Consider the following 13,281-nt stretch of genomic DNA (forward strand, 5'->3'; position numbering starts at 1 on the left):
TGTGAATATTTGAGAGATTTCTATGAATTTTTGCCACGAACATTGTCTTGTAAAGATCTGCTCATTGAAGGCATAAAATTGTGATCCTCTCCCATCTAAGACATGATTCACCACCCCCGCAAGTTTCCAATTTCTTTTCAAGCTCTGTACTAGGACCTACTAAATAAGCTATAGTTCAGGGGTATACCTATGATATTTGAGAGTTGATACGCATTGGAAGTTTTTCAGTTTCACAGTTCAAAGCATTTCTCTCAAAATGACTATCTCCTTCATAGCTGATGATGTCAGTTCTTAACTAAGCTGCTCAGTGGCATTCAAATGGTATACTGTACACAGGCAGATAATCTTTATTTACTGATTTGGGAATAACTGCAGTTCGCCTTCAGGGGCGAAGGGCTAAGTGCTAGTGAAGGGAAGCCACCGATCTGGCCATTTCTTTATCTCTGTGTGCTCTTCTTTCAGATAAAAAAAACACTGGTGTGACGGGACACTCCTCACCATTGCAACCAAATTATGAAACAACAGTCTGATCTTGGAACATAAACATTGTGAAAAAGACAGAAAAGTGACAGTATACAATACCTCATTACTGAGGATAAAAACAGTGCTTATCATTTCCTTTCTCCCATAACCCTAAGCTGACTGATCCCAAGGAACCCAGATTGGGTAAGAACCCTTTCATCCTGCTCATGAATTTACTAAATATAAATTATACCAAAACACTTTCATGAGACTTACCCTTCCATTTTGAGCTTGGCCTGGTGGTCTGGCTGGTTGCTCAAGTGCCTAAAAGGGAAAATTAGAAATGGCGACATTAAACTAACCACATTCCATTTTGCAACATCAACATCCAGTACTTCTTTCGGACCAAATGCTTCAATAACACAAAAAGAAAATACACTTGCACTAGAACAGAGTATTTGTAAAAAGTTTAATAGCTCCCTACAATAAATTTACAAGTTCCATGATTTGAAGTTTGTAAGGACTCAGGGACCAACCAAAAGAAAGAAAAATGAATCAAAACAACTTTTTAGCCAACTTGTGATATTTGAAACATTCTTGTTATACATATTACCAGGGTGGTCAAAAAGATTTTAAGGTGTTTGTAAGTTGCATGACATGGCATAACTTATACAATCATTAATGTACCCAATAAAGCATCTTAAAGCTTATTTAGGTCAAATGTTTGAGCAATTTTGATCCTTACGACTGTAATGAGTTATAACAAAAAACTGAATGTGTTAAAAATGTACACAATAATGTTATAACCAACTTAATTTCTATCAAATGGATCCAAATCCACATTTATTTTACATTCGCTATCCTTCAGAATTACCGGTACCCTAACAAGTGGGCTATTCTCAGGGTTTTCAAATTGAATTAAGTAGCAAGAGGAAATCATAAGGTAGGTGGAGTACTTCTGCAGGGTTGGACACTTAATTTTGACAGCACTCACCATTTGGGCAAGTGACCCTCAAAATGCACTTGCCTGGACCAGTTTTGACTCACCCAAAAGTTTACCCCCCCTTTCCTATTCACTTGTATCACGGGCAGCTTTCGGGGTTCTTTCGTTTTTTTTTCTCGTCAATAACTTTAGAAATTCCAGAAATATATTTCCACATTTTGGCTGCGGTCAGTTTACTCCATTTTTAAACTTACTGGGAGAACATGCATTGATCAGAGTGCTGGGAAAGTACAGGAAAACTATTCACTCGCAACGTTGTCAAGCATGTGGCAGACTGAGGATTATTACTTCAATGAAAAATTTGACTAGTTTTTAATCCTAAGAAAACACATTGGAGGTTCTTTATATTTCAAGTAATTTTTTTTAATTGATGAATCTTTGTGAGATCCCTGCAGTTTGTGAGTAAACATGTCTGTTCTCCTTGGGCGCCATGTTCACCGATGGCTCGATGGTGACCAGCAGTATCACTTTGTTTAAGTACATGAGTTATGTAATTATCACTAGGAGGAAGCCATATTTGTCTATGTTGCCTTTCAGTGCCAATTTATTAGACAATTCAGAGTATGAACCTTTGTAAAATAGAAATGGTAAGTTTATGTTTAGAGATTTTCTTGGTAAAATGGAATGTAAAAAACAGTGTTCATTTTGCAATTTTATTGATTTCTTGGCAACAAAAATCGTACCCGCCAAACAGGTGAGTGATCAATGATTTGCACTCGCCCAACACTTAAGACACTCGCCTGGGCGAGTGCTAATGTCCAACCCTGCTTCTGGTGCATTTTAAACACTCAAAAGTGATTTTGTTGGAGGGTATACACTTGTACAGAACTTGAAAATGCCCTTCATTCCATTGCTACAATGTGCTTGCAATTCTATTTAATTGAAATGTAATAACATGAATCAACTGTAATTTTATTATCATTTCAATAATGTAAGTTCAAGAAAAGAGTTTTAATATCAATGTTTCGTAACGAAAATGAGCTGCAGATGACTCAGAAGGATTGAGGTCACTTTTGCTGATATCTTCCCTGTCACATACATGAAGTATCACTACAAAATCAGCGACATCACTTTACTTTGGCTGTGATTTTTCTATTTTTCGCTTGTCTTAAAATCTGAACACTCGCATTGCTGAAGGGATTTACTTTAAAGACACCATTCAAACCGTCACTCAGAATGCGCTTAGAGCACTTTTAATCTTACTGCGCCTTTCAATAAAGGGCAGATGCTAAAATTCAAAGCTCAACCGACAAATGCATTTTTGGCTACTGTCAATCAAGTGATTGGCGGCTCCTACCAGCTTCTGACTACAGCCAAGCACTGTTTCTTTGTCTGAACTGTGCTCAACGATTTGATTACCACACACTCGGCAGTAGTTGAGAGCTGCGCCAGTAGTCTAAATGGACACACACTAGGCCCCGATGTACTGTAAGCTTTATCTTTAACGCAAGTGAAATCTCCCTGTAACGAGAACTAGATACAACCAAGGTGGCGGACACATGAAGACTGATCGCACGGGCTTTTATACTACAATGAACGCCGCTGACTGACCGACTACAGCGGAGTGCTGCTGAACAACCAGCCTACTGGCGTGGCTTCTTCTTTCCTTCTTAAACAAATAAGCATGCAAACAAAGAAACACTAGGCGATAAGTCGGTATGAAATACACACACAGGTTATGTACGAGAAATCTACTGTATGAAGAACAGTCTTTAAATTTCGAACCAGATAAGAAAACAAACTTAACAAATGCTGGGAGACAGCTAAATGTCTAGAATTGTCTGGCTACGGCTAAAGGATTAGAACCGACCGGGCTACTTCAACTCTACTACATAGTCCTGAAGACGTTGCGGGAGATGCCGTTGCCGAGTTGGGCGCTTGTTCACTGCAGGGCTAACACTTGGAGAGGAGACAGGTATAACCTCGACGTCATCTGGCCAACTGGGTTGGCGATCCTCACCGTATCTTGGGACATCTTCTGCCGGGACAAAAGCGGAAGGTGGGGACGATAACTTGATAGGGATCCCTGAGGCAGGTGGAGGTAACGGGGGGCTTTCTGGGGAAGGTTCCTCGTCGTTAGGAAGTCCTCGATCATCAGTAGGAGGGCTCTGGTCGACACCAACGTCAAGATCACAGTCACTGGACTCTTCTTCACTGGGGCGCCAGGACGTGTGTACTCGGACGGGAGCGATCTTATAGCACTCATTCTTCTTCACACGGTACGAAACATTTCGTAGCTGTGAGCCAACAAACTTGCGAACATTGCACCACTCACCGTCCACTAAGACAACGAGGTATCAGTCACGACTTTGGGACTTATTACGATCACAGTAGAGGTAAACTAAGTCACCAAAAATTATTGAGGGGGGGCTGCGCAAGTCACCATGCGGGGCTTTCGACGTTTCACTGTGGGGATGGTTTACCAGTCTTTGTAGATGCTGCTCGCGTATTAGCGCCTGATCTGTTAGGAGAATCTGAGAGTTGGTAAACTGATCTCTCTGAGTCCACATTTCTCTAGAGGATAGGCCGTGGCAACGGATTCTAGAGTTCAGGTGGGCAGTGGCTACGGACAGAGTCCTAGGAGAGACAGGGCCACCTTCCGGTTGCAACCGCTGGAGCTTGTGTTCCAACTCTTGGATTGCTTTTTCAGCGACAGGGTTCTTGTTCTGATTCTTCACGCGACCTATCTCAAGGCTAATCTTGTGTTGCAATAGGACTTGGTCATTCACGAGGGCTCTGAAGGCGGGCACTGGATCACACCGAATGACAGCCTTAGGCCCATCAAGGGGTCGCAGGCCGACGCATAATTGGATTAACCCATCACATAAGGTCCCATACTTCTCGTCTACCACGAGGAGGGTCGAAGTATAGGAGGTAACGCACTCTCGGAGCACCAAAATAAGTTGGCGAGACTGCTTCAGGATATCGGCTGCGAAGGAGACACCCACTGCTGCTAGAGGATCGGAAGTTGACTGTTCTATAACAGTGTGGGGGTTGTGGCGAAGTGCAGTGCAAGGATGACAGCCAAGAGAAATGCGCTCTACGGCCTTGTCTAGGTCAAGGGCGTAAAAGTAGCGGCTGACAACTTTCTTAAGCTGGAGACACAATGGATGAGACAACCTGAGGTGTAGGGCGGTTAGTAAGCCACCTAAGACCTGTCTGGGCACTACGATACAATCACGCGAAGGAGCCAAAGGCTCAGCCTTTTTCACGACTAAGAGGCCATCGCTGGAGATAGAGGCGACAGACAAGTACCTTTTCACGTCCTTAATGTTAGTAAGCTTCTTGGAAGGACGAGTCCCTTGTATTAGGTGGGCATGCGTTCGACGTAAGTCTGCGCGCACTCAGATTGGATAGACAACCAAGTTTTTCGACCTGTGAAAGGGAGGTTTTTCTGACCAGATAGGACGTCCTGGGCAGATAGGTGTCGGACGACAGACTCCTCAGCTTGGGTGATGAATTTGCACACCTGACAAGAGGGATCAAAGCAGTCTGGTGCATTGCGGCTTGCAAAGTCATAAGGTAGGATTGCAGCACTGGCAACATGCCTCACGTTGGCTTGGAAGCCGCTGACAGTTGACAAATATGTCGACACTCGCGGGCTAGCAGAAAACTCTCCCCTGCACATTTTCTCGAAGGCCTGGAGACAAGGCTTACTGTCGGTGAGCACGCAAGCCTTGTGTTTAGATTGTATTAAGTAGGGACTAAAGTGTGTTATTGCAACACCAACTGCAAGTGCTTCAACTTCGCACGGTAACCAGGATAATTGGTGACTATGCAACTTTGCACTAAAGAAACCAGCAAGGGCTAGCTTGTCACCCCGGGAGAAGTAGAGAGTGGCAGCGATACCAGGTCTCTTGACAGCAGTGTCGGTCACGATCAATAACTGGTCATCTGGCTTCGGGAGAGTAATTGTTTGGCTGGATGCCACGGCAGCTTGAGCAGACTTGAAGGCTTCAGTAAGATGTTCGGACCAGACAATGTCATCCTGAGACTGTTTCCCGGCTACAGCCTCGTCAAGGGGGGCCAATAGAACAGAACAATGTGGAACAACACGAGCAAGGACCTTGACCGCACCAATAAAGGACTTCATGCCACCAACTTTATTGGGAGGACTGCAGGAGGACAGTGTTGAAACGCGATGAGGGCTGCTGTGCGTTGGGACCAAGTCCAACCCAAGATAGAAGTAGTTTTGGGGTTGATGATGGTCTTCAACGCGGAAAGGTGCAGGCTAGCTTTATGGAGAGCTTGGAGAACAGAAGACCAATTTCAGAGCAACTCGTCTGGGCTGTTGCCCCCACAGTACAGATCATCTGCTATCTTGGCTACGATACCAGCCTGGAAGAGGTCACCCAAGACCTCAAGAACTGTGCACAAGAACAAGAACTGTGCCAAATCTCTGCACCGAGCCTCTGTACAGCGGAGAGCCTGATCATGTTACCTGTGGCGCCGCTGTCAATGATGACTCTAGCCTGATGATGGCCAAAAAACGTGTCAATGTATGGGCACTGATGTACAAGGACCCTCCTGGATGCATCAGACGTAAATGAATCACTCTGCTCAACCAGATTCTGATGACGCAGCGGGTCAACATCACTTGACAAAAGGTCCAACTCAACGCTGTCGTCATCCAGAATTGAAACAATGTGACGGGCTTTCAGAAGGTACAAACGGTCCTGTTCAGGAAGGAAGCCACATACGCTTAAGTGACTGTGTGAAGCACGGCCAGCTTGTTTACAGAGGGGGCATTCTTTTGCCTTTTGAGAGGAGCGTCCCGGAAACCTGGCAGACGACTTACTGTAGATCGGTGAACCCCTCCGAAAAGAGGACTTCTTAGTGGCAAATGAGGCTCCTGTACGCATGACTTTTGTGTCTTCAGCAGAACGGATTTCATCAAGGAGCGAGTCCAGCGCCCGGGAGATCTCAGGCTTTAACGACGCCTAAGTACGAGACCGAAGTTCAGTTCCATACCGTTGCTTAACAAGTTTAGGTAAAGCAGGGTTAATCAATCTCAGCCACGTTAAAATAACAAAATTCTCTAACGTCAGTGACAATTCCTCTTCCTCCTCAAGAACAGAACCGCGGTGGACCAGTCTCTTCGGGGGCGTGGGTTCAAATCCCACCGCTGCCACCACGCCAGTAGTCTAAATGGACACACACTAGGCCCCGATGTACTGTAAGCTTTATCTTTTATGCAAGGGAAATCTCCCCGTAACGAGAACTAGATACAACCAAGATGGCGGACACATGAAGACTGATCGCGTGGGCTTTTATACTACAAAGAACGCCGCTGACCGACCGACTATAGCGGAGTGCCACTGAACAACCAGCCTACTGGCGCTGGGAGGACCCGCTGGACATTTAATTGACAGTAGCAAAAAATGCATTTCTCAGTTGAGCTTTGAATTTTAGAGTCTGCATGTTACTGAAAGGTGCAGTAATGAGTAACATTTCATGACAAAGACTGCCTTTATAGTCTTCACATGGACATGGACACGTAGAGGGGTACACTATAGGTCAGTTCAGCTGTTTATCATCACTTTGAAAACTGGAACAGCAAACAGGATTTGTTTACCTGTTTGCCTTTGTGACGTCTCAACAGAGGCAATAAAAGACAGCATAGACTGTTGCCTCTACTTCATGGTGGAAAATGTGCATGTGACAACAAATCTGATAGTTCCGAAACACAGGCACAATGCCTGCCAAAAGTTGTTCTTGCTTTGAAGTTCAAAAGGTACATAATTGCCGCACTGTTTAGTTTTTTGTTTTTTGCCTGTTCATTTATTTCCTCAGAAATATCAGATCGTGATTACTTTGAGTGAAAGAAAACTTTGTATGGATTGAATAAACTTTTGTCAAATGATACCGAGCACAAATGCTTGAAGTAGCTGGTGACTTCCATCGGCCACCGGCTTATTTTGAAAACCCTGTATTCTGACATGGATATTTCTCTCCTTAGGACTTGAATTATTGCAAACACCTTCCTTCCTTCATTGCACAAAATTGAATCAGAGGATAGAAATTACTCACACAAGAGCTGGTCCCAAACTGACCAAAATGACAAATAGCTAAGGATTTAGAACAAACCATGTGCTTTGTCAAATGACCTTTTCAAGCATAAGTTAGCATCAAGCAATCTCCTGTCCTCAGTGAAAAGTGACAAAAACCTGTAGAGCATCTACAATAACCATGAATAAATAAACATGGCCAGTTTAACAAGTCATTTGGTGAGTATTTTGAATGTTTTCCAGAAGAAGACAACAGCCATTTGATTCCAGACATCTGCTCTAAGCTCACAGTACCAATCGTTTAAGCCTGTGGTAATCGTTTAGCTCACTGTGATGAATAGATATTTTTTTCATGAATAATTCATCTGCTGCTGCTTTGCAAAGTGGTAAGGTTTCACTTTGAATCTTGGTGTGGGCTCCCTGTGTTTTGTCTGCCTACCTAAAGGATGGTTTCCATTTACAAAGGAAAATAAAAATCTTCAAGCAGTAAATGTAATGTAATTATTCAAGAAAATGAGACGGTATGGAAATTGGAATAATTTGTGGAAGAATAACAATTTCCAAGAGTGAAACCTCACATGCGAATATTGGCAACGTTTTGGTTTAAAGCCGCTGTCAAAGCTATCAATGGATCAAATCACTTGCTATCACACTTAAAGGAGAAGGTCACTCCAGAAAACTTACTTTTTTAGTCTTCACCTATAGCAAGTAAACATTCAGCTTTTCCACTCACTGAAGTTTCAGCCTCTGAAGTGCCCGCTATCCAGAAGAAATTCGTCTTGAAAGATTGACTTCGGAGGCCGCCATTTTGAAACTGTCTTGGCAGCCAGGCCATGTTTATGTGACGTCATTCGGTCCAACTCGAAATTGGCAGCAAGGAGAAAAACCTGCAACTGACTTTGCATCCTTCACAAGGTCAGCAAAATCCATTTTTTCCAGGCAATTTTCCACTTCACTATCTTCAATGCTATCATTGCGGAGTTAGGAGCATGTTTGGCTCAAAATAATATGGCTAAAGAGCAGCCATAACACAGAGTGGTAGTTAAAAGCCTCTTCGGAGGCCATCTCTCGGATGGTAATACGTCACGAAAACGCAGCCTGGCTGCTGAGTACTGTTCAAAATGGCGGCAACGATGTTCAAATTTGGAGACGAATTTCCCAAGGAACACCTGCACTTTAGAAGCTGAAACTTCGGTGAGTGGCTAAACTTAGTGCAAGGTTTTTATTAGCGTTGACAAAAAATATATGTTTTTTGAAGTGACCTTCTCCTTTAAGGTTGATGGCTAGTCAGGGCTGTTGTTAATTTCTCATTCAACTGTAGCCTTGATCTTCACCCCCCCCCCCCCCCTAACAAATTTGTTACTTTAAGGGTGCACTGTACCAACTACAGCCAGGTTCACCCTTAACATCAAGAGCCAATCTAGCATGTTCCACAGTAACAGGTGCTACAGGTTACGGCCCTTATTGACAGCTCTAGCTACCAAGATAATCACATCTATTTGACTATGAATTCCACTTTATATGATAGAAACACTTCGCAGCGCAGTTCATTCAAAATGTGGAAACTTGAAAGGATCAGTTTTTGTGTCCAACATGACTAATAAGCTTATCGAAACAAACAAGTGCCTGCTGTTCTGTTTAGTCTCAGACTAGTAACGTTAAGATAACATAAACCTCCAGGAAGAATACTACATGTACATCTTGTTATGACGAAATTGGACACTTCATCAGTGAAGACATTATAACATCGGTGACAACAAACAATGGAAGAGGTATAGTCAACCACGCCACGATTTGGTGTTCGAGTTTGACCTTCTCAAGGGTGCAACTCCTGTGATCTATGACGTCAGGGAAAGGAAATACGGCCCGTTGAGCAAGACGCATGAAATTCAGTCACGGATACAGGTAATAAATTCCCTCGGTAACAGTACCACATTTAATTACCTAAAATTATTGTGGTCAATGCTCATTTGTTTGAAGTATAAACAAGATTACAAAAGCCCGCATTTGAATGACAATCTTGCTCAATTCTGACATTGCGTCACCATGGGATCGCGCTGATCGGAAAAAGTCTTATTTTGGCGGTTTGAAAGCAACGGTGGTTTTCTCCTCGCAAAATAACTCGAAAACAGAACCTGAAGTAGCTTGAAATAAAACAAGTTAATCTTGTGAACGAATGCTATGATACAGTCTGTCGTCTTGTTTGCATAGACTGTGGTTCAGCTGAGCTATATGCCACACAAAGGAGTCGATTGTGCGAGGATTACAATATTTCTTACCTGCAAAAGTGCAGCCCCTCGTCCTCCACGGCCAGCCATGCCGTTCTAAATACACACTAAAACCTTAAAATGCAGTAAAATTCTAAAATGAATTAAAAAGTGAACAAAACTTACGAGGAAAGGTCTAACCCGATTCAAATGTATACAGAAACACTCGTGGATTTTGAGAAACAGCTAAATTGAATGGCGCCAACAGACCATAATACGATGACATCTCAAATTCAACCAATCACCGCCGAGATTTATCAGTCGGTATGCTATCGTGTTACATCGATTACATTTCGGGAACCTCCGAGAAATTTCGTAATGTGGGTACGCAGCACAGGTCACACAGTCCAAAGCAAGATGTCCTCGGAAAGGGGCGACGGGCGAGCAAAACTAAACATGGAACACGGATTCATGCAGTCGATAATCAAGAATCAAGTGGACAGAGATGAGTATGACAAAGAGCAAAAGCTTTTGAAGGTGCAAAACAAGATTAGCAGTCCATCCCGGAGGGAAAGACCCCGAAGAGCGGATCAACAAGTTTACGTGCCGCCGCATTTGAGGGGGAAAGCTACCCCCGAAACTGAACCAGAGACAAGCTTAAGTGCAGGTGAGTTCCAAATACTAGGCAGCGTTGTTTTTTTATGATTCATCATTCATGTCAATGAATTTTCTTATGGCGGGAAACATGAAAGTTAATCCCTCTCACGTGTTGCTTGTTTACAAGCATCCTTTGTGTCATCGAAGTAATTTGAGAACTAATTAGCAGACAACAGCAACAGAGTAAAGGTTTATGCTTATTACAAAAGTTTTTAAAACTATGGTTCATAATTTCCTGTTCCTCAAGTGGGAAACAGGGCCTTAAAAAACTACTGCTCTCTTGTCTTTGGAAGGGGACCTGAAACAGAGATGCATACCAAACAAGAGCCGAGAGCTTGGAGACTACCAATTTTGCATGAAAGTTGCTCCATTTGACCCAGAATAGTGCCTGGCAATACATTGCTACGCTGATACTACTAACCGATAAAGCAGGATCGAAATAGCTGTCCTCTGTTGCGATCCTGCTTTATCGGCTCTTGTCATGTTGGTGTCTCGAAACATCTTTCACGTATTATCAGGCTTGCAGTCTATTGTTTTTCATAATATTTTTTTGGCTGATCAGATCTCTTGTATATCCTATGTTAATTGGCAGCATTTTTCGTATGCAGGCCCTTGCAGTTTCTGGTTCCTAACAGAAGGGGAGGGGGAGGGGGTTACTCCCTTGTACAGGCTTTTAAGGTATGTGCGGCCCCAAAGGGTACGGTTTTCAGCTGTTTTGGCTATAAATAGGGTATGGTTTTTGCACTCTATTCTTGAACTGCGTATATTTTTAGAAGCTACTTTAAGTTTTTCAGGTCATAAAATAGGGTAAAGAAAATCGTAGATTTTGGTCTTTAATAGGGTAAGGGTTTTGGGAAGCAGGGCTGCACACCCCCACCCAATTTAAGAATAAGAAATTTATTATCCAATTGTTGTAGTTGTGTGACAGTTTTGTGCAACACATGCCAACCTGTCAAGCAGGTTTTCTACTGTACAAATTACTAACCATACAGTATCACTGCTTTAAATCCATCAAATAGTTTTGCTCACGCATGATTGGGTTAAACGCATCACGACTGAATACTCCCCAGCTAAAACTGGGGAATATCCAAGTGATATTCCCCAATTTTCAAAACCGCGTGTGTTGTGAAAACATTTGTAGGATAATAAACACAATAGCCTCCATTTGGCGTGGAAATATGCTTGAATATTGTCCTTGAACATTATCTGTTCCTCGAAGCTCACGGTCGAGCTATGCTCTCGGAAAACTGTTCGCTTCTCAGAACAGACAATGTCCTTGGACAAAATTTCATATCCAAGCATATTTCCGCACCAAATGGAGGCTATTGTTTATATATCTGTATTCATTTCACACGTTATTTGGACCATAGTCACTGGAGTTGGATGATAAAAGCTAATACTTCTTTAAATGCCATTGTTAATTTTAATGATTAATTTTGCACTTTTCTTTTCTTTCTCAAAATTTGCTGCCTTAATAAGTACTTCACAGTCCAAATCAAACAAAGTGTTATTGACATGATGTACCTTGAAAAATGATGTTTTTATTATTTACCCACATAGAAATCAGAGTAAGGCTTGAGTTTGTCAAGCAGGATGGTGAAGTGCGTGAGTTGAACATCCGAGAGGTAAGCAGATTCTCTATGGCACAATACAGCTAGAAATTGTTACACCACTGTGTTCTTCTGTTCAAAATTGAATGTTCATTTGGTGCTCATGCTGTTGAAATGTGCATATGTTTTGTGTGTTTTTTGGAACCACTGTTCCTTACTCGATGGAAACAGCTGTTACATTAAGCCCACATGGATTATGTTACAGCACAGTTTTAAAAGACTACAGTCGAAGCTCCCATAAGCGCTTACGAGAACTATTTGAACAAAGCCAAAGGGAGTTATGATGATGATGCTGCCTGTAGTATGGGTCTTTTCTGGAATCATATCTTTATACACAGTAACAGATATCCTGTTCCTAATGTATTACTTCATTAATTAAACACATACCGGTTTGCAGCTTATGTATGTTGCTTCTGTTTGTAGCACCAGTAACAGGACTTTAATCTCAAAAAAAAAAATCTGGTGTATGTTTGTCTAGCCACAAAACCATCTTATCAAGTTCAAGCCCCTTTCCTTTACAGGGTGAAGATCTGAAAAAGGCAGTGAGCAGTTTTGGCAGGGCTAATGGGTTAGATGCGCGGCTCAGGGATGCATTGTACCATCGCCTCTCCAGTGCTATGAAGGAAAGAGCAGTATAGCAAATCAACCTGCAGTTATGTTGATAAAATATCCTGTTGGTAATAGCTGCCTGCCCAGTGAAACTGGTTCAATCTGGGCTTTCTATCATCACATATCTGGTACTGTGAAGGGGAGGACAGAACAAAAGTTGTATTTTTACCTGCCACTGCTTTGAAGGGAAAATGACAGAGGAAACGTGTAATTCATATCGAACTGTTTTGAGCTTTTGCAACATTCAATTAGACAAATTAAAATTTTCTAGTAAAGTATTAGCTTAATTACTTATTGATTGATACCATACATTAATCATTACTTTTTAATTGGCCTGAAGCTTCCTGCAAATAACAAAATATTTGTCTTTATTCTACACAAGAGGTGAGAAAATGTTGTGTATCATCGTAAGAAAAATTATGCTCATTGAGTACAGAATTTATTTATTACTTATTAACAGTGTTTTTAAAAGTGCAGTTAAATTTTGTTAGAAATGTAAAATAAGATTATATCTGAGAAATTGGTTGAATTAGTTACAAGTTATTAGATGTTGAATAAAATATATTTTTTGATCATCCTGTCTATAATATATGCATCTATATAAGATGAATAGCATATACATTAATAGGCTAGGAAAGAAATAAATTATAGTTTGCAGAAGTGAGTAGGGTGACTGCTCTTTTTAATGACATGCAAATTCTGAAGCGTAATGCTCATTAGCCTGC

General features: G+C 42.0%; 2 protein-coding genes and 1 pseudogene across 3 annotated transcripts in view; 1 reads left to right on the forward strand and 2 right to left on the reverse strand.

The window, feature by feature from the left end:
* LOC110040287 (piwi-like protein 1) overlaps positions 1-9,937 on the reverse strand; it is a 29,257-nt gene extending 19,320 nt beyond the window's left edge. For both annotated transcript variants that reach the window (XM_089276995.1, XM_089276994.1), the window contains exons 1-2: positions 9,753-9,937; positions 739-786 (exon numbers count right to left, since the gene is read on the reverse strand). In XM_089276995.1, coding sequence (XP_089133121.1) covers positions 739-786; positions 9,753-9,791 — 87 coding nt within the window. In that variant the 5' untranslated portion in view covers positions 9,792-9,937. The remainder of the gene's footprint in view (positions 1-738; positions 787-9,752) is intronic.
* LOC149098714 (uncharacterized) lies at positions 746-5,902 on the reverse strand (annotated as a pseudogene).
* An 85-nt stretch (positions 9,938-10,022) lies between the features above and the next one.
* On the forward strand, positions 10,023-13,131 carry LOC149098715 (UPF0561 protein C2orf68 homolog). The gene is made up of 3 exons (XM_089277001.1): positions 10,023-10,347; positions 11,898-11,962; positions 12,469-13,131. The coding sequence occupies exons 1-3, from the start codon at positions 10,059-10,061 to the stop codon at positions 12,583-12,585; spliced, it is 471 nt and encodes a 156-aa protein (XP_089133127.1). The 5' UTR covers positions 10,023-10,058; the 3' UTR covers positions 12,586-13,131.
* The last annotated feature ends 150 nt before the right edge of the window (positions 13,132-13,281 follow it).

This window comes from Orbicella faveolata, unplaced genomic scaffold (assembly GCF_042242905.1).
Source record: "Orbicella faveolata isolate gen_17 unplaced genomic scaffold, um_ofav_v1 contig_46, whole genome shotgun sequence".
Taxonomy (NCBI): Eukaryota; Metazoa; Cnidaria; class Anthozoa; order Scleractinia; family Merulinidae; genus Orbicella; species Orbicella faveolata.

Coding starts and splice junctions, on each gene's coding strand:
- LOC149098715 (XM_089277001.1), top strand. CDS start 10,059: ATGTGGGTACGCAGCACAGGTCACACAGTCCAAAGCAAGATGTCCTCG. Junction 10,348..11,897: donor AGAGACAAGCTTAAGTGCAG/GTGAGTTCCAAA, acceptor TTACCCACATAG/AAATCAGAGTAAGGCTTGAG. Junction 11,963..12,468: donor GTGAGTTGAACATCCGAGAG/GTAAGCAGATTC, acceptor TTTCCTTTACAG/GGTGAAGATCTGAAAAAGGC.